This window comes from Furipterus horrens, unplaced genomic scaffold (genome assembly GCF_987537825.1).
Source record: "Furipterus horrens unplaced genomic scaffold, mFurHor1.1.pri manual_scaffold_5, whole genome shotgun sequence".
Lineage (NCBI taxonomy): Eukaryota > Metazoa > Chordata > Mammalia > Chiroptera > Furipteridae > Furipterus > Furipterus horrens.
In genome coordinates this window covers 83,563,810-83,591,260 of record NW_028327175.1, presented here as the reverse complement: position 1 = coordinate 83,591,260, position 27,451 = coordinate 83,563,810, and the positions used below count along the sequence as shown (strand labels likewise).

The 27,451-nt window shown below is 36.0% G+C and overlaps 1 protein-coding gene across 3 annotated transcripts in view; it reads right to left on the bottom strand.

Annotated features, from left to right (window-relative positions):
• Window positions 1-490: 490 nt before the first annotated feature.
• DMXL1 (Dmx like 1) overlaps window positions 491-27,451 on the bottom strand; it is a 160,886-nt gene continuing 133,925 nt past the window's right edge. For all 3 annotated transcript variants that reach the window (XM_090276612.1, XM_090276614.1, XM_090276615.1), the window contains 5 exons: window positions 20,208-20,300; window positions 18,509-18,600; window positions 14,835-14,887; window positions 4,556-4,773; window positions 491-2,802 (listed from right to left, as the gene is read on the bottom strand). In XM_090276612.1, the coding sequence (XP_090132738.1) occupies window positions 2,578-2,802; window positions 4,556-4,773; window positions 14,835-14,887; window positions 18,509-18,600; window positions 20,208-20,300 (681 nt within the window). In that variant the 3' untranslated portion in view covers window positions 491-2,577. The remainder of the gene's footprint in view (window positions 2,803-4,555; window positions 4,774-14,834; window positions 14,888-18,508; window positions 18,601-20,207; window positions 20,301-27,451) is intronic.

Sequence of the window (27,451 nt, the reverse complement as noted above, 5' to 3'; positions counted from 1 at the left end):
TATGCCTGATAAAAGATCACACCCTAGAGTTGTGTAAGAATTTTTAAGTGAGTATCTTTTTAAGTGAAAAGAGGTTGGAGTTGACTGTCTCATTATTCTACAGAAGAAAATACCTACATGTCAGAAAATGAGACTTGAAATGTGATTTGTTCAATCATTACAAAGCAACATTCTCATAAAATGCACAACTTAAAAAATGTATTTTGATGTTTTCACTCCATTAATGTGAATAAAATTTTACATATATGTACATAATTTTATACTTAAATATATATTTGTACTATTTTTATTCTCAACCTTTTTTGAGTAATGCTTACCTATTAAGTTAAAAAGATATAGAAAAGGAAGAACAGGGTATCTGGGAACATTATTTAACCCATCCTACATTAAATTCAAATATAGAAATTTTCTATTTTAATACGTGACATATACTTTTAAGTCACCTAAAGTGGCATAAATATTACTTAAAACAATGGCATGCTAAAAAAAGTCAATGTATGATTGTTTATTTAAAATATTACTTTGGATGTAATTACATTTGAGCTTCATAATTTATTATTCATACAAACCCTCAATTAAAATGCATAATCATTCATCCACAATGCTTTTTTCCTAATAAGCATAATAATAAATTTCTATCGCATTAAAAGTATTTAAAGCCTTTGGATCTTGATTTGTAAAAAACTTACTGAAAAATAACTTAAGCTTAACTACATCAAACAATGGTATTGTTTGCAAGGCTGTCACAGATTTCTTCATGGCCAAATTGTCACATGTTGTTATTGCACAATTTATAGGTACAGGTTATTATGTGCACATAAACTCTCTACATAATGACAGTGTTTTCACTGAAACTTGCTCAATACATTTAAAATTATGAATGCAATTTACAAAATCTTTAACAATATACTTTAAAAAGTATCCTGAGGATATTACAAAATTCATTTTACCAGCCCTTCATTTCTTTGCTTTAACTCTTTAATTTTCAAGATAACAGTTGTTCATATTTTGTTCCATAAAAATGTTCTTAAGTTCCTATTAATAAAATATATTTAAGCTAAATAGTATATAATTGTCCCTTTAACACTAGTTCCATATGCCCTACTCCTTGGTTAAAATCAGTATTTATCAAGTTTCCTGTAGTTCTGAATCAGAAAAGGTACAGCAAAACACAGAGAGAAATAGGGTAAGCGCATTTAAGATAAAAGCACTGTGCATTTTTAATATTTTGGTCATATTTTATAATAAAATAATATGTTTTGGCAAAAATAATAAAATATAAAGTTGTTTATTTTCTGTTAATGGTAGATCTGGCAGGTATTTTACATTTGTAAATACTACCTATTTATTTTGACTGTCTTCACAATTGTTTTTAAAAACACTGCTATTAGGTTTTCGATACTTTGAGACTAAAAGTACCTACAAAAATACAATACAGTTTACGTAAAATGTCAGTTTGATGCTCAAAAAATCCTTCCACAAATTCAAATTACTTTTAAGTGTCTCATATATACCAACATAGAATTGTTATTGTCTTCTATGAGTTAGCTGACTCAATGTAATCTTTAAAATAATAATCTTGGAAGTCTTCCCAAAATTTATGTGAAAATTAAGATGGAAATATTTTTAAAAGTTAAAAAAAAAAGAAGAACATAAGCCCTGGCCAGGTGCTCAGTTGATTAGTGTTGGGGGGTCGCCCCCCAGGTCAGGGCATACACAATAATCAACTGATGAATGCATAAATGCATGGAACAACAAATTGATGTTTCTGTCTCTCTCTTTCTTATCACCCCCAATCGATAATAATAATAATAATAATAATAAAGAACATGAAAAACAACAGCTGCAAAAAATGTTGTTATTATGGTGGCAATAATTATTATGGCACAAAAACAAATGAAAAAACTTACAGTTTTCTCATATATACACAAAGTAAGTTCAAATAAGATGTGTTAGATATATTACATATATATACACAGCCATACATATATACATACCTACATTTGGGATCTGGGAGGGAAACTTGAAAACTTACATAATAAGCCACTTGGCTCATTTATCAATGAAGTCCCAATGACAGTTTTAATGAAGATACTCATTATGTTTTTTATTTCTTAACCAAGTATCAATCTATCATTAGTTAAGAGAAGAGTTTGAGATGTGTAAATTTGAAAAAGGAACTGAGATTGTGGTGGATTAAGTGATGATGGATATACAACTGCTTTTATGTAAAAGGTATTTTTACTGTGAAAGAAATTCATGCAGAGTTATCTGCAGAAAAGTTTATCAACCATAAGAAAACGAAACTACTTTGACACTATGATATACTCACTTTAACAGTATAAATATGTAATATTATAGTATTACCTATACGTTCTACTTTGGGCAATATAATCTAATTCTGAATGACCTTGTTAATTTTTAAGGCATCAGTGCATCAAGGGCAAAGCTCCATAAAATAAATTTGAAAACAAGAAAGCATTAGCTTATTTGTGGCATAGAGAACAATTAATGTACATTATATCTGTTGGGCACTCTATGGAATAGGTGATAAATATAGATCTTATTGTCAAAATGTTACAGCATAAATTTCACATCATTTTTCAACATTTCATTTAATGGACTAAACTGATCCGGCAGTATTCTCATTTTCATCGTTCCATCAGCTCCACAGGAAAAAATGTGATTTGCTGGCCCCGTCTCAATTTGCATCACTCCAGTTCCAATATTTCTGAAAATGGATTGCCGAGCATGTTCACTGATAAAAGTGTGAAGGAGACTAAAGGTAGAGAGACTCCAAATCTAAAAGACATTAAAACAAACAAAAATAAAATTGGGGTTAATGATTACCTAAAAAGTCCAAATGTAATATTTAGGCCTGTCTTCCTGTGCAAATAAGGGATTTCTAAAACAAAGATGGAGAAAAACCTGTGTAGTTTTAAGGTCCGAACATCTTGATTCTGTATAGGGTGTTGTAATTTTTTAACTCACTTTAAAATTATTACATTTTTCAAAATCCATCCAGTAAGAGAGAGAGAACAGTATTATAAAGCCTGCATTGGAGATGAGAAAACTTAGGAATAAGGACGTTAAATGTACAATACTACGAAGACTTGAAATACTATGAGGACTACAATCAAGATTTCCTATCTCTCACCAAAATTTTTGCTGTGTAGTTCTATAATGAAGTAATCTTGTCTCTATAATATAAAATGTCCACCAGGGGATCAGAATGACTGGAAGAGGGAAGTACCAGACACCTATAGGCCTACAAACAAGGCAAAATTATGTTCCAAGTGCAAAATAAAGTTAATTACTATAACTTCAGTATAATTAATTTACTAAATAGAAATATTCTATTTTTAGTCCTTAACAAAGGACTGTTCCTAAAGTAATTTATAAGCACCTTCACTTAGGAAAACCAATTTATTTCTTGGTTTTCACATTAAAAATATTTCTTTTATCCAAGAAATAAATTAATTCCTAGTATTCTAATCATCATTGTTAAACTGTGACTTGTAAATACTACATTGTGTACTTTCAAATATTATTTTACTCGATTAAATAAAACTAAAATGCAAACCAAAGAACTCATCTAAAACACGGTATGAACTGCCTAAACTGAGGGCAGTTCAAATAAGAAATTAGCTTCAATCTGAAGGAAAATAATTCTGTATAGAAGTTGGTATACATATTTGATTTTAAGAAAAGCCTTTTAAAATCCTACAATTATAGTTAATTTTTTCTGGCTGAAAATTATGAAAACAATGTGCCATTCTAACAAAGTAGTTCAATTTATTTGCACTAAATAGTCTCTCCAGTACTTAAGTTAATGAATTCTAAGAAATTAGACTGCTGACTGTTAGAATAATTTAGGGACTAGTCTAAACTGGCTTATTTCTGTAGATCTTTCCAAATGTGGCCGAGGATTCTCCATCAAAATCACTAGGTATGTGTTATAAAAATGCACATTCCTAAACCCTGGACTTACTATTTTGGGGGTGGGACCTGGCGACAGTATTTTTGGAGTGGGGAACACTTTTAATAAGCTGCTTAACATTTTAAACAACCTCTTAGTTTTAAAAACAGTGGAGTTTAAGAAGGACTGTTACAGGGAGGGCTCATCCAGGTACATTTAGAATTCTTGAATCAGGCACTGAGAGATTGCATGACATTGCTATAAATTAAAAAAAAATAAAAACTGGCATAAAGATATATCAGTATATCTCACAGCACTTGAATTCAGTAACTCTTAACATGTAGTCAAGACTAATTCTAACATTTGAAATATGTTTATATCCATGGAAAATCTAGTTCTTTTGCATGCATTAATTAAACATATTTGAAAAAAAACTGAAAAACAGACAATTGTCAAGTTAATTATTATTTCATTCATTAAAAGATTTATTAAATCTTTTTAATTAACATGGTTGACTACAAAGGCATTGTTAATATTTCTATTATTTAAATACTGATGTCATTAATATGATTAAAGACCTAGGGTTTCTGAAGATTTCTTTTCATTTTGTATATAGTGCGGCACTACTGTGTTTACCTTTATGTTGCCTTCAGCTGATCCTGTAACAAAGTACTCTTCGGTTGGATCAATAGCAATGGCTTTAACAGGAGAATCGTGGCTCTGGAAAAGCTGCCTCTGTTGTCGTTGATGAAGGTCAAATACACATGTAAAACCTTTTCTGCCACATGATATTAGTAACTGATGTTTTGGAGCATATGCTAAAACAGTGGCTCCACTATCATGGCACATAAAAGCTGAAAGTTAAAAAGAAAAGTAAAAATCATATAATAGTATAAGAAACAGACGTCTGGAATGTTAAAGCAGATTTACCCTTCTTCCTGAAACAAAAAAATAAAACAAGCGATACATAAGAAACAATGGTTTGAGACACTGGCAATGAAGAATGATCTCTACGAGATTTAAAACAAACTGTGTGAGCCACTTAAGAGCCCAGCTTACTGCTCGTAGAGTGTTTTCTAGTCAGGGCACAAGGAAGGGGAACCAAACTGAACTGGGTTCCTGTTCCCACCAGCTACAGCGGAAAACCTCAATTCACCAAGCACAAGACAAATACTCAGAAGGGTTTTATCTCATTAGTAGGGCAAAATTAGCGCTATACCAAATGCTGCTTTGGTCCTATTTAACAAAAGAGCCCCAAACCTAAATGTTTTCAGGTAAATTAGTTCCTGAACAAAGCACAAAAATATTTATAGAATACAAAAATAATTAGCACCCAACAAAGTAAAATATGCCTGGCATCTAATAAAAAATTACGAGGCATATAAAGAAGCAGGACAATACAATCCATAGAAGAAAATTCATCACATCAATTGAAACTAACCCAGAAATGACACAGATGGTCAAATCAGGAAATTAAAAGTCATTATTTAACTGTATTCTGTATGTTCAAAAAGCTGGTTGAAGAGTGAGCATATTAAATAGAGAAATGGAAGATATTAAAAAAGACCTTAATTAAAAGTCTACAGATTAAAAACTACAATGTTTAAATAAAAAATAAAATGGATGGGATTACAAACAGGTTAAATATTGCAAAAGATTAGTAAACCTATAAATATCAGAAATGTAAAATTACAATTAATGTTTTTCTTTAAAAAATCTAACCTAACAAACCTTAGTGGAAAGAACTGTATATAGCTCAAACACAACCTGGCATAGTGATGAAGAGTAAAGATTCAGAAGTTAGAATGCCAGGGTTTAAATGTACACCTTAGGTAGAAGATGGTGGGAGAGTAGATAGAAGTTACACTCACCGCCTCCCAGCCATGAACTGGAATTAAATAACTAAATTAAAGAACAATTAACCTGAATAACAAACTGAAGACCAGATGAACAGAGGTCTTACAACCAAGGATTTATAGAAGCCACATCAAGATTGGTAAGAAGGGTAGGGAAGCAAAACGGGCTGGCCCTGCTCCCACGTGGGGTGGCTCAGAATCAGGCGGGACATCTCAGCTCTGCTGAGGTCCCTCACCTAAGGGCCATGGCATCTGAACCCCACAATAGGTTCTCCAGCCCAGAGCAACAGAGCCCAGAAGAGGTGCCCACCTTACATCTGTCTGTAAAACTCTGCAGAGATTCTGTCCACCAGGGAGAGACATGGATCTTCTAGAGACCCAGATGTCCCCTTAAAGGGCCAAGGCTCAGAATCTCCTTTGCAGCCATCTACCCCAGGTTCTAGCAGAGGGAGGGTGGCTGAGAGCATACTAGAGTCTTGCTAGGGCACACTGGGCTGTATGGCTTTGGGAAGAGAGCTGATAGGTCAGCCACCAGCATCCCTGTGCTGAGCTCCTCTCCCACACTGCTCATAGAAACCATCTTTCTCAGAGCAAATAAGTCCCTACAATCTGCATCGGCCTACAGGGAATGCTCAATCACACCCCACTGACCCCCCTGTCATCCCAACTAAGCTCAAGCCCTGGGGAGGAGTCTGCTGCTTGAGCCTGTGGTAGACTTTCTAGGAGGGATCGTAAGGGCAAACTCATGATAATCAGAGATAGAGTTGTGTGGCTATGAGGCAGAGACCATTTCTCCTCCCTGCCTACTGGGGGCCAGTCACACCCCACCCAGACTGCCCCACCCCTGGTGGCTATAGTAGCTCTTCTGAGAGCCAGCCAGAATGCCCCACTGGAGCAGCCATAGCAGTCCCTTCAAGTGCCAGCCTGGAGCCTCCCCGTCTGTTGCTCCCCCTGTCCACTTCCAAAGTGGCAGCACCACAAACCCCATGGGAAATCTACTAGCCCTATCAGGGGAGATGTGTTAGCTCCACCCTCTGGACTCCTAGTGTTCCTGCCCTGTTGAGTTTGTGCTTTGTAGTATTATGAACTGGCCATGGCCAGCCTGGTTCCCTGTTCAGATGACTCTCCATTAGGTCCAGACAGACTCTGGGAAAAACTAAGTTCTGTAGCTCTTGGGCTGGGCCATTTTTCATGCACACACCAGACGAGTGGCCCTGTGCAGAGCCCTCCCTGCCTAAGGCCAAACCTTGGTCTGTATGGGCCTGATGAACACTGCTGGCCTCATCCTGATGAATCTGAGACCTGACCCCACCACAGAGATCCACGAGCACATGGCAGGTAGTGGCTGACTTTGGTGTATCCTGAGATTATTGCTGAGTGGCCCCAAATGCAGCAAGGGTGCTGAGTTTAAATCTGTATCAATATGTAAAACACCACTCACCTCTACCTGCTGACTCATTGAGATACTCCCTGAAGGAACTCAGGTACTGCCATATGCTCTTTCAGTAACTGAGCCTAACAGGTAGCTTACAGGAGAAGGCAGATCTCGGAGAGCCTTGGGCCTTTTGCTACCTGCCATCTGGGCTTGGAGCTGGTGAAAACTGGCCTTGGTGTACTGCTAGGCTTCTACCATGCACACCCAGGCTAAACAGAGGCAGCCAAACTGTGGATCGCTTTATAACTCCATACAGGTAGCTCAGGGCTTGGCGCTAGCAGTGACTGACATTGACTGGCACTAGATCCCTACCTAAGGGGCCCTAGAACCAACACAACCAGTGGTTCAGACCACATCACAGCATGAGCCAAGTAGCTCCGCAGTGGCACACACACAAGGGGAGATCTTGGCAGACACCAGACCCTGTTTGGGCAAATTCGGCTTTGTGGTACCAGCCCTACAAAGCAGCTCATACAGTGTACTGGGGTGGGGTGGGGGGCTTCAATTCTCATAGCCATATAGCAGGGCAATCCCACCTATGGAAGAACCAACAGTAATCAAGGCTCAACAGGAGAGCTCACATAACAACAAGGGATATTCCTGGGCCACCTACCTCAGACAAAAAGGGAGACTGTGCCTCTGAGCCCCACAAGACACCTACTACATAAGACCACCATACCAAGGCATAGCAAATCTATGTAATACACAGAAACAAATACAGAGAGGCGGCAAAAATGGGGAGACAAAGAAACAGGCCCCAAATGAAGGACAGAAGAAATCCCCAGAAAAAGAACTAAATAAAATGAGGGCAAACAAGCTACCAGATACAGAGTTTAAAACGACAGTTATGAGGATGCTCAAAGAACTTAGAGAGAACTTTATTAGCATGAAAAAGAACCAATCAGAAATGAAAAATAGAATATCAGAAATGAAGAACACATTAGAAGGAATCAACATTAGGGTCAATCAGCAATTTGGAAGACCAGGTAGCAGAAAACACCGAATCAGAGCAACAAAAAAGAAAAAAAATTTAAAAAAATGAAGACACTCTAAGGAATCTCTGCGATAATATGGAGTACAACAACATCTACATCATGGTAGTACCAGAAGGAGAAGAGAGTGATCAAGGAATCGAGAACCTATTTGAAGAAATAATGGCTGAAAACTTCCCTAACCTGGTGAAAGAAAAAGACACACAAGTCCAGGAAGCACAGAGTCCCAATCAAGATGAACCCAAAGAGGCCCACACCAAGGCACATCACAATTAAAATGGCAAAGGTTAAACACAAAGAAAGAATCTTAAAAGCAGCAAGAGAAAAACAGTTATTTACAAGGGAGCAAATAAGTGGAAGCCTATTCCATGTTCATGGATAGGAAGAATTAACATCATTAAAATGTCCATTCTACCCAAAGCAATCCATAGACTCAATGCAATTCCTATCAAGATAACAATGGTGTATTTCACAGAAAAAATATTCCAAAAATTTATATGGAACCACAAAAGACCCTGAATGGCCACACCAATCTTGAAAAAGAAGAACAAAGCTGGAGGAATCACACTACCTGATATCAAACTATAGTACAAGGCCACAGTAATCAAAACAGCATGGTACTGGCATAAAAACATACATATAGGTTAATGGAAGAGAATAGAGCCCAGAAATAAACCCACACCTTTTTTGGCTATTAATACTTGACAAAGAAGGCAAGCATATACAATAAGATATAGAGAGTTTATTCAGTAAGTGGTGTTGAAAAAATTGGACAGATAATGTGCAAAAATATGAAACTAGACCACTTTCTTACCATATGCAAGAATAAACTCAAAACAGATTAAAGACTTAAATGTTAGGCTGGAAACCATAAAAATCCTGCAAGAAAACATAGGCAGTGAAATCTTGGAAATTTCTCGTAGCAGCATTTTTTCTGATATATCTCCTCAGGCAAGAGAAACAAAATATAAACAAATGAGATTATATTAAACTAAAAAGTTTTAATACAAGAAAAACCATCAACAGAATTAAAAAAAAAACCCACCTCACTGAATGGAGAACATATTTGCCAATAATACATCTGATAAGGGGTTACTACCAAAATTTACAAAGGACTTACATAACTCAAAATCTAAAAAAAAAAAACCAACAAAAACCCAAAACAAACAGTCCAATTTAAAAATGGGCAGAGGATCTGAATAGACACTTTTCCAGAGAGAACATAAAGAAAGTCAATAGACATATGGAAAATGCTCAATGTCACTTATTTTCAGAGAAATGCAAATAAAAACCATAATGATATATCACTTGTACCTATTAGAATGGCCATCATCAATAAATCAACAAACAACAAATGCTGGCAAGGATGCAGAGAAAAGGAAACCCTTGTACACTGTTGATGGGGATGCAGATTGGTGCAGCCATTATGGAAACTAGTATGAAGTTACTTCAAAAAATTAAAAATGGAATTGCCTCATGATTCAGCAATTCCACTTCTGGGAATATATCTACAGGTCCCTGAAACACTAATTCAAAAGAATATATGAACCTCTATGCTCATTGCAGTGTTGTAAACAATAGCCAAGATTTGCAAGCAATCCAAGTGTCTAAATGCCCATCTACAGATGAGTGGATAAAAAAGTGGACACACACACACACACACACACACACAAGAATATTACTTGACCATAAAAAATGAAACCTTACCATTTGTGACAGTATGAATTAACCTGAGGCTATTATGCTCAGTGAAATAAGTCAGTCAGAGAAAGACAAATACCACTAATATGTGGAATCTATAAATGAACACCCAAAATTGAAAGACTCATAGATACAAAGAGAGTACTGGTGTTTGCCAGAGGGGAGGGATGATGGGGATATTGGATGAAAAAGGTAAAGAGATTAAGGAGTACAAATTGGTAGGTACAGAATAGTCATCGGGATGTAAAGTACAACACAGGAAGTATTGTCAATAACATTGCAATAACTATGTATGGTATCAGATGGGTACTAGATTTATTGGGGTGATCACTTACTAAGTTGTATAATGTAAAATCACTGGGTTATAGACCTAAAACTAATATAATATTGTATGTCAACTGTAATGAAAAAATAAAAAAATATTTTAAAAAATGTATATCTTAGGCAAATTATTTAACTTAAGTCCCAGTTTCATCATTTACAAAAAAGAAGTACCACCTTCTTAATAGGTTTGTGTGAAGATTAAATTAGTTAACATATTCACAGCATGTATAGCACCTGGTATATAATAAGTACTCAATAAAATTTAATAATTATTATTGTAAAAATCTAAATAAATCTAATTATATGGGTAGATTTTTAAAAATTTTACCAGCATTTTGAGATATAACTCACATAGAATAAAATGTAGAAACTAAGTATCCATCCTTGATGAACTTTGACAAATGGATACTCATATTAAGACACAAAATGTTTTCATTACCCTAGAAAGTTCCTTCATGCCCCTTTGGAGTCAGTCTTCCTCCCCCACAAAGGCAATCATTACTCTGATCTTTATCTGATTAGTTTTGCCTGTTTTCAAACTTTTTGTAAGTGGGATTTTGCAGTATATACTCTTGTGCCCGGCTTTTCCTTCAACATGTTTTAGAAGTTAATCCATATTGTCGCATGTATCAGGTAGGCCATTTTTTAAAAATTGAACTGTATTCTACTACATATATATAGCACAATTTCCTGTTGGAAATTTGTATTGTTTCCAGATTTGGTTATCATAAATACAGCTGCTAACAACATTCCCATACAAGTCTTTTTGTGGACATGTGTTTTCATTTCTCTTGGGTATATATGTAAGAATATATATTGCTGGGCCATACTAGGTATATATTTAACTATGTTAGAAGCTACCAGTTTTCTAAAGTGATTGTGCCATTTTATACATCAACAAATCATGAGTGTTCCAGTTTTTCCACATCCTCACCAACACTTGGTACCCTAGACTTTAATTTTGGCCATTTCAGTGTATAAAGTAGTACCTGATGGTGAATTTAGTTTGCATTTCCCTGATGACTATTGATGTCAAACAGCATTTCACATGTTTATTTGTCATTCAAATATTAATAAGTGAGTAATTTTTAACATCTTGAATATATTTTGTCTTTCATCAGTTATGTTTTTGGTGTTGTATCTAAAAACTCATCACCAAAGCCAAGGTCAACTAGATTTTCTCCTACATTCTGCTGTAGAAGTTTTGTAGTTTTATATTTTATGCATAGTTCTATAACCCATTTTGGGTTAATTTTCATGAAGGAGTGAGGTTTGTACCTAAGTTAATTTTTCTACATATTAACATCCAATTATTATAACACTATTTGTTGAAAACAACTGTCTCCACTGAATTATCTTTGTGTCTTCATTAACAGTCTACTATTTATGTGTGGGTCTATTGCTGGGTTCTCTACAGGAATATCTTGCTTTATTGCATTTTCTTTTTAAACAAATTGAAGGTTTGTGGCAACCCTGTATTGAGCAAGTTTGTTGGTGCCATTTTTTCAACAGCATTTGCTCACTTTGTATCTGTGTCACAAAGTGAGAGAATTGATAATTATTTCAATATTTCAAGCTCTTTCATTCTTATTATATCTGTTGTGGTAATCTGTGACCAGTGATTTTTGATGTTACCATTATAACTGTTTTGGGGGTGTCACAAATTGTACCCATATAATGGTGAACTTAATAAATGCTGTATGTATTCTGTTTCCCCATCTCTTTCCCTCTCCTTTGGCCTTCCTACTCCCTGGGACATACTAACATTGAAATTAGGCTAATTAATAACCGTACAATGGCCTCTAAGAATTCAAGTGAAAGGAAAAGCTTCACTCTTTCAGTTTAAATCAAAAGCTAGAAATGATTTAACGTAGTGAGGAAGGTATGTCAAAAGCTGAGAAAGGCCGAAAGCTAGGCTTCTTGCACTAGTTAGCTGAGTTGTGAATGCAAAGGAAAATTTATTGAAGAAAATGAAAAGTGCTACTCCAGTGAAGAACTAATGAATAATAAGAAAGTAAAACAGGTTTAATATTGATATGGAGAAAGTGTTAGTGGTCTAGATAAGACAGATCAAACCATTCACAAAATCCACTTAAGTCAAAGACTAATCCAGAGCAAGGCTCTTTTAACTCTTTCCAATTCTATGAAGGCTCAGAGAGTTGAGGAAGCTTCAGAAGAAAAGTTGAAAGTTAGTAGAGGTTGGTTTGTGAGGTATAAGGAAAGATACCATCTCCATAACTCAGAAGTAGGAGGTAAAGGAGCAAGTACTGATGGAGAAGTTACAGCAAGTTATCCAGATGACCTAGCTAAGATAATTAAGGAAGGTCGTTACACTAAATGACAGATCTTCAATGTAAACAAAACAGCCTTATATTGGAAGAAGATGCCATCTACGATTTTCATAGCTAGGAAGAAGTAAATGCCTGACTTCAGATATTTAAAGGACAGGCTGACTCTCTTTTGGGGATGGAGGTAATGCAGCTGGTGACTTTAAGCTGAAGTTAATGCTCACCACTGCAAAAAACCTACAGCCCTTAAGAATTAGGGTAAATCGCCTGTGCCTATGCTCTGTAAAAGGAACAACAGAGCCTGGATGACAGCATATCCATTTACAACACGATTTACCATTTTAAGTGCACTGTTGAGACCTACTGAACAGAAAAAAGCACTTTTTTCAAATTACTGCTCATTAACAATGCATGTGGTCACCCAAGAGCTCTGATGGAGATGTACAAGATTAATATTTTCATGCCTGCTAACACAACATTCATTCTGAAACCCATGGATTAGGAAGTAATTTTGACTTTCAAGTCTTATTTAAAAAATACATTTGATAAGGCTACAGATGTCATAGATAGTGATTCCTCTGATGAATCTGGGCAAAGTAAATTGAAAACCTTCTGGAAAGGATTCACCATTTTAGATGCCACTAAGAACATTTGTGATTCATGGGAAGAGATCAAAATAACAACGTTAATATGAATTTGGAAGATGCTCATTCCAACTCTCCTGGTTGACTTTGAGGGCCTTGTGAGTTCAGTGGAAAAGGTAATTGGGACAGACCTAGAATTAAAAGTGAAGCCTGGAGATATGACTGAATTGCTGTAACCTCACAATAAAACTTGGACAAATGAGTTGCTTCTTATGGATGAGCAATGAAAGATGTCACTTGAGATGGAAGCTACTCCTGCTGAGAATGTTGGGAAGATTGTTGAAATGAGATAAAGGATTTAGAGTATTATATAATCTTAGTTGACAAAGGAGAAGCAGGGTTTAAGAGGACTGTTTCCAATTTTGAAAGCAGTTCTACTGTGTATAAAATGCCACAGAGTATTTGTAAAAAGATTACAACGTAGCATAACCATAACTTTTATAGGCAACGGAAAACCAAAAAGTCTGTGCAACTCAGATACTGCAGTTCAATTCAAGACAACTGTAATAAAGTGAATAATATTGCAATAAAGGGAGTAGTAATCTTTGTGCTGGTGGAGGATCTTACCTTCAATTTGTAAAAACTGCAACATCTGAGAAGTGCAATAAAATAATCTATGCCTGTATTGCAATATTCAATTTACTGTGGTGGTCTAAAACCAAACCTGCAATATCGCCCAGGTATGCCTGTATCCTATTCCATAATCTGTGTCTTTCTTAAGCCAATACCACAATGTCTTAATTACGGTAGCTTTACAGTAAGTCCCGAGATCAGGTAGTGTGAGTCCTCCAAGTCTGTTTTTCTTCAGTATTCGGTATTCTAGATCTGTTGTTTCTTTCTATAAACTTTAGAACCAGTATGTTGATATCTGCAAAATGGCTTGCTAGAAAATTTTGATTTGGATTGTATTGAATCTAAGAAGTTGGGACGAACTGATAACTTAATAATATCAAGTCTTCCAATCTATGGATGTGGAATAACTGTCCATTTATGTAGATCTTTGATTTCTTTTGTCTTTTACGTAGTTTTCCCCAGAAGATGCTATACATATGTTGTTAGATCTATGCTTCAGTATTTCATTATTTTGGAGGCTATTATAAATGGTAGTATTTTTTAAAATTTCAAATTCCAGTTGTTCACTGCTGGTATATAGGAAAGCAACTGACTTTAGTATATTGATCATGTATCCTGTGACTCTGCTATACTTGTATACTAGTTCCAGCAAGTGTTTTTTTGTAGATTCTTAAGGATTTTCTACATAGATAATTGTGTAGAATTAAAGACATTTTTAATTTTACTCTTTCAATATGTACACTTTTTATTTCCTTTGGTCTTACTGTATCAGTTAAAACTTACAGTACAAAGTTAATTAAATAAAAGTGGCAAGTGGGGACATAATATTATGTGATATTGATGTTCACAATGATGACTTATAACTATCAGATCCAAAGTAAAGACAAATAATTTTCATATTATTTATATCCTACTGTCTCCCATGAAGGTATAGTGAAGAGTTAATTAGGAATATTGCATTTTTTTGTTTTCAAACTATGCCACCATGGGCAAAATAAACCTCATGGGCTAATAAATGTCATTAAAATGGATTTATTTAAAAATAATTTTTAGTTTATAAATTTTTTGATCTTCAAAATTATAAAATGCTTTCAAAACTTACCATGAACTAAACTATTTGCAGGTGCTACAAGAGTATCCCACAAACATATGTTTCTGGAAAAAAAAAAAGATTATTCCTGAGTATATAAAGTTATCAGAATAAAAAGTATATCTCATATAGTTACATAACATTTGAACCTTGCTCTCACAGAAAGTTCTTAAATTTATAAAAACACCAAGTACACATAACCAATATATTTATGTATAATAAATTTTAAACAAAATTTAAAAACTACTGACTCAAATAATTGCATAACTTCAGATTAACATGTATTTAGATGATACTATATGAAGCCTGAATATGGAAGCTACTTTTTATAATCATTGATTCTCTAACAGACTGTCTATACACAAATAGCAGGATACACTGAATTTTCGGGAGTAAGAAAAACCTATTTCTACTATGAATGGGAGCAGCTTTTACTCCTTTCTATGAATTGCAAAGGGGGCACCAGTATATACAACAATCTCTATGGAAGATGGATTGAAAACTCCATATTCTAAAAATCCCATTTCTAGGGCAAAGTGATGTCTTACAGATAAATATAAAAGCTCAGTAACCTCAGTTGGCCTTGATCTCATAACTCAGCTATATGAGGGAAATCAAAAGTGGGGGTGTGGAGATGGAGGCAGGAGAAGACATTTTCTTGCATATTTAAGATTTTTTGAGAGGATAGAGACAACAAGCTACTGCTTATTAGCTATTGTACAACTAACAAGTCTTTCTGGATTTCTTTTTCTGAAACAGTGATTTCAACCCATGTGGAGCAGCACACTAGTGTGCACCAAAAAAAATTTTTTTAAAGTATATTTTATTATGTTGTTACAGTAGTTTCAATTATTTCCCCTTTGCTCCCTTCTGACCAGTACCCCCTTTCCCTCCAGCAATCCCACATCCCTTAGTTCATGTCCATGGGTCGAGCATATAAATTCTTTGGCTTCACCCTTTCCTATATTATTCTTAACTCCCCCCTGTCTATTTTGTACCAATCGATTATGCTTCTTAATCCCTGCATCACTTCCTCATTTCTCCCCTTTCCCCCCTCCCAGCTGATAACCCTCCAAATGATCCCCATACCTATGATTCTGTTCCTATTCTGGTTTGCTTAGTTGGATTTTGTTCTTATTTTTTAGATTCAGTTGTTGATTGTTGTGAGTTTGTTGTCATTTTAGTGTTCACAGTTTTGATCTTCTTTTTCTTAAGTCCCTTTGACATTTCATATAATAATGGCTTGGTGATGAACTCCTTTAGCTTCACCTTGTCTGGAAAGCACTTCATCTGCCCTTCCATTCCAAATGATAGCTTTGCTGGATAGAGTAATCCTGGTTGCAGGTTGCCTTTCATCACATTGAATACTGCTTGCCAGTCCCTTCCTGCCTGCAAAGTGTCCTCTGAGAAATCAGCTGATAGTCCTATAGGCACCCCCATGTAGGCAATTCCCCGCCTCTCTCTTGCTGCCCCCAGGACTCTGTCTTTACCTTTCACCTTTGGCATCTCAGTCATGATGTGTCCTGGTGTGGTCCCCTCTGGGTCCAGCTCTCCCGGGATCCTCCGTGCTTCCCGGACCTGTATGTCCATCTCTCTCACAAAATTTGGGAAGCTTTCCTCATTTTTTTCAATTCTTGCTTCCTCATTCTGTACTGGTTGACTGTTTTTTTTCTTCCTTATGTTCCAAATCATTGATTTGAACCCCGGTTTCCTTCCCTTCACCATTGGTTTTGTGTGGATTTTCCTTCATGTCACTTAGCATAGCTTTCACTTCTTCTCTTATGCATTGGCCATACACAAGCATATCTGTCAAGCCTGTGAGTATGTTTATCACCAGTGTTTTGAATTCTGCGTCTGTTAGGTTGTCTATCTCCTCATCTGTGAAGTTGGCTATCTCCTCGACACTTAGTTCTCTCACTGGAACCTTGATCCGTTCCCCCTTTTGGGCCTTACTTCTCTGTCTCCTCATTCCGACAGGCTCCCGTGTTTGGTTGCCTCCACATCCCAGGTAGAGCGGTTGCTCGTGTTATGTTGTAAGGGGCAGAGCCTTAGGTATCTGTCAGTACAGGGCAACCTGTTTCACCAAGTTGTGGCGCTGTATGTGGGGGAGGGGTCTGAGAGGGAACAATGCTGCCTGCCCAGCACTCGACCCTTTTCCAGGCACCTCTCCCACTTCTGCACCGGACTGGTGCCCCTCTAGCTGCTGCCCTGGCCATCATTCCCAGAGTGGGTGAGTCTGCGGTCGTTTTAGGACCCTGGGGGCCCTTTAAACAAACAGACTCTGCTGAGAGACCAGCAGTTTCTGCCTCCACCCCAACCCCCACTGGTCTGCACAGTCAGAAGCAATGAGGCTTGATTTTCCCTGGTGCTGGGACTGTGAGCTTCTAGGTTTGGCGAGGAGCTGGGAATGCTCCCCAGGTGTCCCTTCTGACTTTAAAACGTGTGACTGCACTTTCTGCCAGACTGCCACTGCTGCCGCTGTTGTTGCTGCCACCACACCGTGTCCTGTCCACCCTGGCTCCGCCCCTCCTACCTGTCTGGATGAATATTTCTTCTTATATCTTTGTTTTCTGGACTTCCATGTAGTTTGAATTTCTGGAACTTCTGGTTGTTTCTAGTTTTGAGGTAGTTGTATTCCTTCTATGTTGTGGAGGGAGACGCAGCGTGTCTGTCTACGTTTCCATCTTGGCTGGAAGTCTCAAGAATTTTTAAAAAATGCAACACCTGACTATTTAGTCAGGGGCACTGACTTCTTTTCCCTTAGCTTGTCAAATAAAAATATGACAACAGCAAACACAAAAATAGCCATCACTGTGTATGCCATGTCTTGAACCTTAAATATACATGTCATATAATAGAGTTGTCTCATATTGGTCACATCGCATAATAAGGTTGTGCTTGGTTAATTCTTGGTAAGAGAAATCCTTATGTACAAGAAGAGGTACTGACGTTTTTTTTAAGTCACTTTGTGGCAAGAAGGGTAGGTAATTACTATTATTATTTTTTAAATCAATCAAAATTTTACCTTTTGTCAGGTAGTCAAAAAAATTTTTAGTGTGCTACAGAATTTTATTAATTAGATTATATGTGCCATGAGATGAAAAAGGTTGAAAATCGCTGATCTATCTAACAGAGCCATAGTGAGGATTAACTAAATAACATGGCCAATAATTAATAATTTTTTTTGCCTAAAGTTTTATTAACATAAGGAATAATATGGAAAAAAATTAATTCTACTTACAATTAAATCTTATTTCCTACACTGATGACTTAATATTAGAATGTTAAAATTACAAAAGAAATGGATTTTTATCACAAAATTTTTGAATTTCATTAAATTTACTGGAGTGACATTACTTAATAAATTACATAAATTTCAGGGATACATTTCTATAATAGGTCGCCTGTATGCTGCAGTGTATATTCACCACCCAAAGTGAAGTCTCCTTTTATCTCCATGTATTTGCCTCCTTTTACCCTGTTCTACTTGGTTTTCATTTTTAATGGCACTTGAATATCCTTAAAGTTGTAATTTGAACACTAAAAATGCCCAAAGAAACACTTTTTAAAACAAAAGTATTTAGAAGCATGATTATGAAAACATTCTTGAGACATAAAGACAAAGCAATTAAAAGTAAAGATCAGCTATACATATACACACTTTAATTTCAGTTATAATCTCTTACCTATTGTCAGTTGAAAGACCAGCTGTAGCTATTAGAGAGGAGGAACTAATGAAGACAAAATCATTGGCTGTTTTGTTATGACACTGCCAGGTCTGCAATGGTTATAGACAACAAATGTTAATGCTTCTAACAATTTTATAACCAGGTAGATGCATTAATCAAAAAGTGATCATGTAATCTGTGGCTTACTTTGTGTCTTTTTTCTCCTGAACTTTAGAAGAGTTTCAGGGGTAATACAGAGAACTCTCAGGGATAATACAGAGAACTCTCACACACCCTTTACCCAGATTCACCAGTTTTTAACATTAGTCACATTTGCTTTGCCTCTCCTTCATTCATACACACACACTCTCCCTCTCTTTCTCACACACACATTCACACACACACACACTCACATACACTTTTTTCTGAACCATTTAAATAAGCTGTCTACATCATGACCGTTTAGGAGGTTCTTCATTTTTTTCAACCAAAAGTTTGAAGAGAAACAAAAGGTGGTTAAACTAAATATTTCCCTTGGAATATATTTGTGAATTTTTTGTCTTAGGAGACAGAAACTATAATTTCTAGATTCTCAGACAAAATTATTTATTTTCAGAAAGATTTAAACTTTTAAGTAATTTTTAATATATGTGAAGAAAAACATTACTAATAGTCAACAAAATTTTACAATTTACATTTTTCAATATTTCATCAAATCATAAATTATTATGAGAGGGTTACTCAATTATAAGTTATCTTTGTTCAGATGTTTCTCTTCAATAAAAATGAGTTTTTAAAGATGTCAAAATCATATGAGAATTTTTTTCCTCTGAGTCATGTCTCTATTCCACACATCCCCATCCCTGTTGGAGTACAGCTAAATAATATGTCCTTAAAACAAACAAAATCTACTTTAATCCCCCAAAGTCAATAAAGTGCATTTTAATCCAATATATCTCTTCAGAAATTAAAAGAAGGGACAGTTCCTTAGGGAACATAAACTTGTATATTTCAACCTGTTTGCTTAATAAAAAATATGAGGAAAAATAAATATTCTTTCAAGGTACCTCATCAACCCCCCCTTGCTTGCTTCCACTTACATTAGTATTATATTCCAGCATTTAACCTTGGATTGATTACCAGAATCTTAACCCATATCCTTTATTTTTTCTGGATAGATATAGCTTAGTCCTATAAAGGGCTTCATTAAGAATGTGTTATATATAAATTCAGTGCTCTGTGAAGCTGTATCATGTTCATTAAGCCTGTGCAATCCTGAATAGAGGTGTAACCATTTCTTTTTAAGAGATGAGCAAGAAAAAATAGTACTAGCTATAGAATATGCTTTCTACTTTGTTCATGAGGGATAACAGCAAAAAAGCAACCAGATGAACTGGTCTGTTGATTATTCTTTTTAGGTATAATATCCACTGCAGTGAGGCTGGAAAAGGGCTTGAGTAACCCACAGGTTGTATGGGTCTCTGGAGTTACCATTCTGGTTCTAAACAGGCTAAATTTACAAGTTACAGAAATTTTTATACTCCACAGCGTAATTTTCACATAATAAAAGGATAGGAGTTTATAGTAAACTGATTGAATATATAGGACTAGATGGATTTTATTTTTTGGCTTTAATATTTCTTGCCTCAAATATGTATTCTTGGTGCCTTTATAATAAAAATTCGTAAAATTTTAAAGTTAGGAATTCTTGGCTTACCATGTATGGCTTAGGCATGCTTCCAGTAACTGGACAACATTTCCAGTTTGTTTGATACAAACTTAAATATCCATCAGCATCTACTATTCCAAACTTAAGAGAAAAAATATTGAAGTGTTTAATACAAATATGAAAGCACATATTTATCCTTACACTTACTTTGAATCCCATATTTTGATTCTTAAACATTTGATTAATAAATTGTTTAACTTTTCACTTCACCTACATTATCCAGAAAAAATTTAGCTACTGCTTAAAAAATTAGAAGGGTAGACATAAAGAAAATAAGCACCAAACACCCATTTTACTATACAAACCAATAGTGTAGTCTGTATATTCTCTATAAGTACTCTAAAAATAGGATACTAGATTTATACTTAAGCTATGTGACTAAGTTTTAGCATGTATAAGATAGAAAACTGTTCATTTTGAAAAAGACAAAATGAGAACTACCAGAAATATACAATAAGAAAAACATGTAAACAACAGTAAAGAGTAAAATGAAACAAAGGTTATCAGAGTAAAAGAATTCCACTATGGGAACTTAGGGCAATTTGGGAAAATGTCAAAAACTCCAGTAAGGGATTATATAATACAGATCTTAAAGTATGAGTGAGACTGCTAATAATTTTTTTCTTTAGATTATAAAAATAATGCATATGTATATAAAGTATATAAAACAAATGTGTAATTTGGATTCTTGTCCTCTCCCATTTCCAGAACTAACAATAACCAACAATTTGATGGGTTCCCTTTGAGATTTGTTCTATGAATATTCAAACATTCATATATAATTTTTTTTGAATTTAGGATCATTATAAATACAGTTCCACAATTACATTTTTGACTTCTGGCCATCTTTCCACATTGGTACATATAAATCTACTTCATTTTTGTACTGTGTAGTATTATACTATATAGTTCTATTATAATTTTTTGATATTTTTCCCTTTTAGACAATTTCCAATTTTCCCTACTATAAAAAGTACTGCTTTGAACATTCTTGTGCATACACCTTTGAATATTTATGTAACATATATATCTAGAAATGGGAAAGCATTGTCAAAAGGGCATCACTAAAAACTGTTAGATGAAGATAAAATTAGATCCTAAGAGGTAATATTAATTTACACACCCACTTTTCTTACACATTAGTCAACATAGCATATTACTAAAATTTTCAATATTTGTTGATTTATAGAAAAAGGCTCATTTTATTTTTTGCAGGTTTTATTTATTTATTTTTAGAAAGAGAGAAGGGAGGGAGAAATAGAGGAAGAGAAACACCAATGTGTGGTTGCCTCTTGCGTGCCCCTTACTGGGGACCTGGTCTGCAACCCAGGCATGTGCCCTGAATGGAAATTGAACAGGCAACCCTATGGTTTGTAAGCTGGGGCTCAATCCACTGAGCCACACCAGCCAGGGTAAAAAAAGGCTCACTGTAATTTGCATTCCTTCAATTATTAGTAAGGGTTATTGGCCATGCATAATTTAATAATTGATTATTCAGACTCTTTGTGTACTTCTCTACTAAGTTGTCTTAAAAATTCCATTGATAGGGGTAATATTAGGAATATTAACCAACTGTTTACTATGTTTGTTACAGATATTTTTCTAGGATCTATCCTTTTCCTGGTTTAACCTGTTTCATTTTTCAGAAAGGGTATATGGAATCTGTTAAGTCTCTCCATACTTACATTGACTCATAGTTCTTATTCCTTGTCCATCAGAATTCTGTAAATATTGAACAACTGTCTATTTATAACCTCTTTCTTGGAAAGAGCCAATGCCATTAATTTTGGAGAGAGTAGTGGGGAGGTTTAAGTAACCATTGTTACCCCTACTCCATCCTAAAAGCTCTCTTTATCCTTGAATTAAAAGCAAAACAAAAATTAAGTAATCAGGATGTATCTAGGTATGCATATGTTGTTTCTCAATACATCTAGTATTTTCTTTCTATAAAATTCTAGTTTTTTTTTGCTTTGGGAAAATCTTTATTTTATTATTCTTTTGAATATAATGTTTCTCTTCCATCATTTTTTTGTCTTCTGAAATATCTTTTAAGGGTCTTTTATTAATTTTGCTGAATTTAGTCTTTTATTTTTGGGTTTTTTATCATGGGATAATTTCCTCATTTGTACTTCACAAACTTGGTTTTCAACTACTTCCATTCAGCCCCTGCAATGAGTAGTTGCCTCAATAACCCAATTTTGGAGAATCGTATGTTTTTAATTTCCAGGAATTCCTTTTTTCTTCTACTGACTTTATTTGATAGTAGATTGGTCTTGTTTTAGAATGTAAAATGTCCCTGGATCTGAAAAATTATTCTTCACAGGTCATTTATTTTGCCTAATGTACCTTTTTAGGTTCTAAGTTTTTTTGCAATGTTCAATGACCTTGGCAGCCCATTTTTAGTCATAATTGACAAACAGATCAGCATTAACTGTGACATGGTATGGGTCATCTGTTCCATTTATTGTACTGGCTTTGATACTAAAAAAGGTAACATGCTTAGGTGTTGTGGTATTTTACTCCATCATGGCTAAGGTGAATCAACAGTAAGTTGACTGCCTGTCGAAGACACATGGGCAAGTAATAAATAATTCATTGTGCCTTAAAATGGCCTATGCAGGAGGTTATAATGAGTGTTAAATCTGTAAAATAATTTAGATTGTAGAAGGTCTTAAATGCTAGGCTAAAGAATTTGGGCTAAAGAAGATGGAGGCATAGACTGACACACTCTGTCTCCCTCCACAACTAAGAAGGACTACAACTACCACAAAACCAAAAATACCAGAAGTTCCAGAAAATAAGCTACATGGAAGTCCAACGTATGAAGTCATAAACATGTGGTGCTCGTCCGGACGAGTAGGAAGAAAACCGCGGCTGAAAGATTGAACTGTGCTAGAGGCAGCAGCTGCAGCAACGAACAGCGGGACCCGATGAGCAGACACCCATATTTGGGGGGAGGAGAGAAGGGCCTGGGAGCTGGCCTTGGCTGCAGACCAGACCTGTTGGCTCACAATTCCAACAATGGGGAAGGCAGATCCCACTGTCTCAGACTGTGAAGCCTGGAGGAGGAGACTCCCGGAGGAGGAGGCTCCCATTCCTCAGCGGAGAGTATCAGCAGGAATTCATCTTGGACCCCTGCCCCCATGCAAAGTGCCACAGTGTGGTGAGAAAGGTCTCCAGGTTGTGACGAGCAAGTGGGGCTCTGCCCAATATACTGTAGGAGGTGTGATAGTGCCCCGCCCAAGAAGGAAAGATAAACAAAATGGTCAAAACAGCAGAATTAATGATTGAAATACCAATCACACAGCTAATGAAAAAACAAAGAAAAGACTTGACCGATGAACAAATAGCGAATCTTTCTGAGGCTCAGTTCAGAGCTATAGTCAGAAGGCAACTTACAGATCTAACAGCGGGGATGAATCAAGACAGGGAAAGAATGAAGGCTAGTCCTGCTGAAATGAACAAAAATACATACAAGTGGTGAGGAAGGGAAAGCCATGGATCAAATCAACAAATCGGAACATAGGAAGGGAACAAACAGTCAACCAGTGCAGAAAGAGGAAACAAAAAGTGAGGAATACGACGAGAGGCTCAGAAACCTCTGGGACAGCTATAAGACAACGAACATTCAAATTACAGGATTGCCAGACGGTGAAGAAGAAGAACTAGAAATTGAAAAATTATGTGAAAAAATAATGAAGCAGAACCTCCCTAACTTGGGGAAGGAAATAAACTTAAAGGTCCAGGAAGCACAGAGAGTTCCGGATAGGCTGGACCCAGGGAGGACCACACCAAGACACATTATCATCAAAATGTCAAAAATTAAAGATAAAGAGAGAATCTTAAAAGCAGCAAGAGAGAAGAAAAGAATCATGTACAAAGGGGTCCCAATTAGACTATCAGCTGATTTCTCAAAGGAGATTCTGTAGGCAAGAAGGGACTGGCAAGAAATATTCAAAGTAATGAAAAGCAAAAACCTATAACCATGATTACTCTATCTAGCGAAGCTGTCATTCAGGATAGAAGGGCAGAGTAAGTGTTTCCAGGACAAAGTAAAACTGAAGGAGTTTGTTAGATCCAAACCACTGTTATATGAGATGTTAAAGGGACTTATTTAGAAGAAGGAGGATCAAAACTATGAACATTAAAATGAAAACTGTATCACAATATCCAACAGCAGAAGCTAGGGAATAGAAACAAAGGCAAACTAAGTAGGCAACAAGAGGGGAAAAAGAATTATAGGTACGGGGAACATATTGGGGGGAGGTCAGCAGGGAGGGGGAAGGAGGAAAAGGGAGAGAGATGATGCAGGTATTAAGAAGCATAGTAGGAGGGAGTGGAGTAGACAAGAAGATGTTGAGAAGAACTATATGCACAACCATTGGGCATGGACTAAGTGGGGGGACAACTGGAGGGAGGAGGGGTCACAGGGTTGAGGGGAGCAGGGAGGAGGGGTCACAGGGTTGAGGGGAGCAGGGGGAAAAGAAATTGGGACAACTGTAACAGCATAATCAATAAAATAAAAGAAAAAGAAAAAAAAGAATTTGGGATTCTAGATAAATACAATGAGCATTGAAGAGTTCTAAAAAACAATAATATGATCTCACCTACAGTATATTTATATAACTATATTATTTGTTATATAACTTTGTTGGCAACATGAAGGATGCATCAGAGAGATAACAGTTTAGGTATAGAATTATTTTGGAACAATATAATATTTTCAACCAAAGTGTAAATGCATGAGCACATAATGGATAGAGATGGATTATACAACTGAAAGTATAGTAGAATTCTAAAGGCTTCTAGATTAAATCCCTAATATTTCATCAAAGAGCAAAGAATGTTGCTAACTGGTATTAAAAAATTATATGTTCTCAAAATTTTGTTTATTACACGCAAATATTACCATTGACTTTCGTGAAATGGCAACAAAGCCATGTGATAAATGTAGCCAAAAAGGTTGCAGCTCACCATGATACAAGTAACACAGGAGAAGGGGTTGAAGGTCTGCAGAGTGAAGGAAAAGGAAAGGCAAGCTGTATCATTAGCTGGGGAGCTGTGTGAGTGTTTTTGATGAACTATGGCCTTGAAAGCCTGAAAGAGCAGGCTGATTTACTCTTTAATAGTTTTTTAAAGTGCTAGTGAGCTTCTGATCAAGATATTGGTGTAGGTAAATGTGGTACGTGCATCCTCACATAACTACATCAAAATGACAACTAAAGCCCTGGCTGAGTAGCTCAGTTGGTTAAGAGGATTGTCCCCATTTGCCAAGGTTGTGGGTTTGATCCCTGATCATGGCACATAGAAGAAGTATCCAATGAATGCATAAATAAGTGGAACAAATTGATTATTTTTTTCTCTCTGTCTCTCAAGAAAAAGAAATACAACTAAACCACATAACAACCATCATTTGGAACTACCTGAAATCTAGCTGAATGAAAGTCCTAAAACAAAGGATATAAAGAAGAAGCTACTTTAAGATGGGCAGAAGGGGTGGAGACATAGGTTGATCTGGTCCCACATCCATCTGTAGCGGATAAAATTTTGGAGGCTATCTCAACTTGGAGGTCTCCTCAATGAGCGAGGGGTCCAAGCTTCATATCAGGGTTTCTGTGCCAAGAAGAGAAGTCCCCATAACTTCTGGCTGTAGATAGCAGCAGAGATTGGGACTCAATGAGACCGAGGGCTGCTGGAGTCTTAAGTATTTCTCTTAAGGAGCCAGTGCATGGTCATAGACTTGGGTGAACTCCGCAAGCACTAGAGTCCCAATTAAGTAAGTCCTGCTCCATAGTGTAGACCCCTGCAAAGCTCATACTCCACAGTAGTCAAAGCCAGTTCTTGTAACCAATTTGCCCTGGGGGCAACTACCTCCCATTGATAAGTCAAGATCAATTAAAGCTCTACAACAGTGGGGTATACACAGCCCACCCAGTGAGGCACACCTGAAGTGCCAGCTCAGGAGAACGAGAAGGCTGTGCTACTAGATCCTACAGGACACCTACTCTATTAGATCTCTCTACCAAGTCCTGGGACATAGCAGCTCTACCTAATACACTGAAAAAGACACAGGGAGGCTACAAAAATGAGGAGATAAACATGTCCCAAATGAAAGAGCAGAACAAAACTCCAGAAAAAGTAGTAAACAAAATGGAGACAAGCAATCTTTTAGATGCAGAGTTCAACACACTGGTTATAAGGATGCTCAAGGAACTTACGGGAAGAGATGAACTTAGTGAGAACTTCAACAGCACAGGAAAAACATGGAAAGCATAAAAAAGAACCAGTCATAAATGAAGGATACAGTAACTGAAATGGAGAATAATTTACAAGAAATCAACAATAGAGTAGATGAAGCTGAAAATCAAGTGAGCAATTTAGAATATAAGGAAGCAAAAGCACCCAATCAGATCAGCAAAAAGAAATAAGGATTTTTAAAAAAGATTGAGGACAGAGTAAGGAACCTCTGGGACAACTATAAGCACACCAAAATTTGTATCATCAGGGTACCAGAATGAGAATTAAGAGAATAAAAAATTAGAAACCTATTTGAAAAAGAATGACAGAAAATTTCCCTAACAGGGTGAAGAAAATAGACACACAAGTCCAGAAAGTGCAGAGTCCCAAACAAGATGAACTGCAAAGAGGACCACAGCAAGACACATCATAATGAAAACGTCAAAGGTTAAAGACTATAAGAGAGAATCTTAAAAGCAGTCAGAGAAAAGCAGTTGCTTAACTACAAGAGTTCTCCCCTAAGACTTTTAGCTGATTTTTCAGCAGAAACTCCAAAGGCCAGAAGGGAGTGACAAGAAATATTCAAAGTGATGAAAAGCAAGCACCTACAACCAAGATTACTCTATCTAGCAAAGCTATGACTTAGAATCCAAGGAAAGATAAAGAACTTCCCAGACAAGAAAAAGCCAAAGGAGTTCATCATCACCAAACCAATATTACATAAAATGTTTAGGGTCTTCTTTAAGAGAAGAAGAAAATAAAAGACCAAAAATGTGAACAACAAAATGTCAATAAATACATATCAACAACTGAACCTAAAAAACAAAATAAACAAACAAGCAGAACAGAAACAGACTCATAGATACAGAGAATGTGTTGATGATGGTTGCCAGATGGGAGGGGTATTGGAGGGTTGGGTGAGAAAGGTGAAGGGACTAAGAAGTACAATTGGTTGTTAGAGAATAGTTATGGGATGTAATGTACAGTACAGGGAA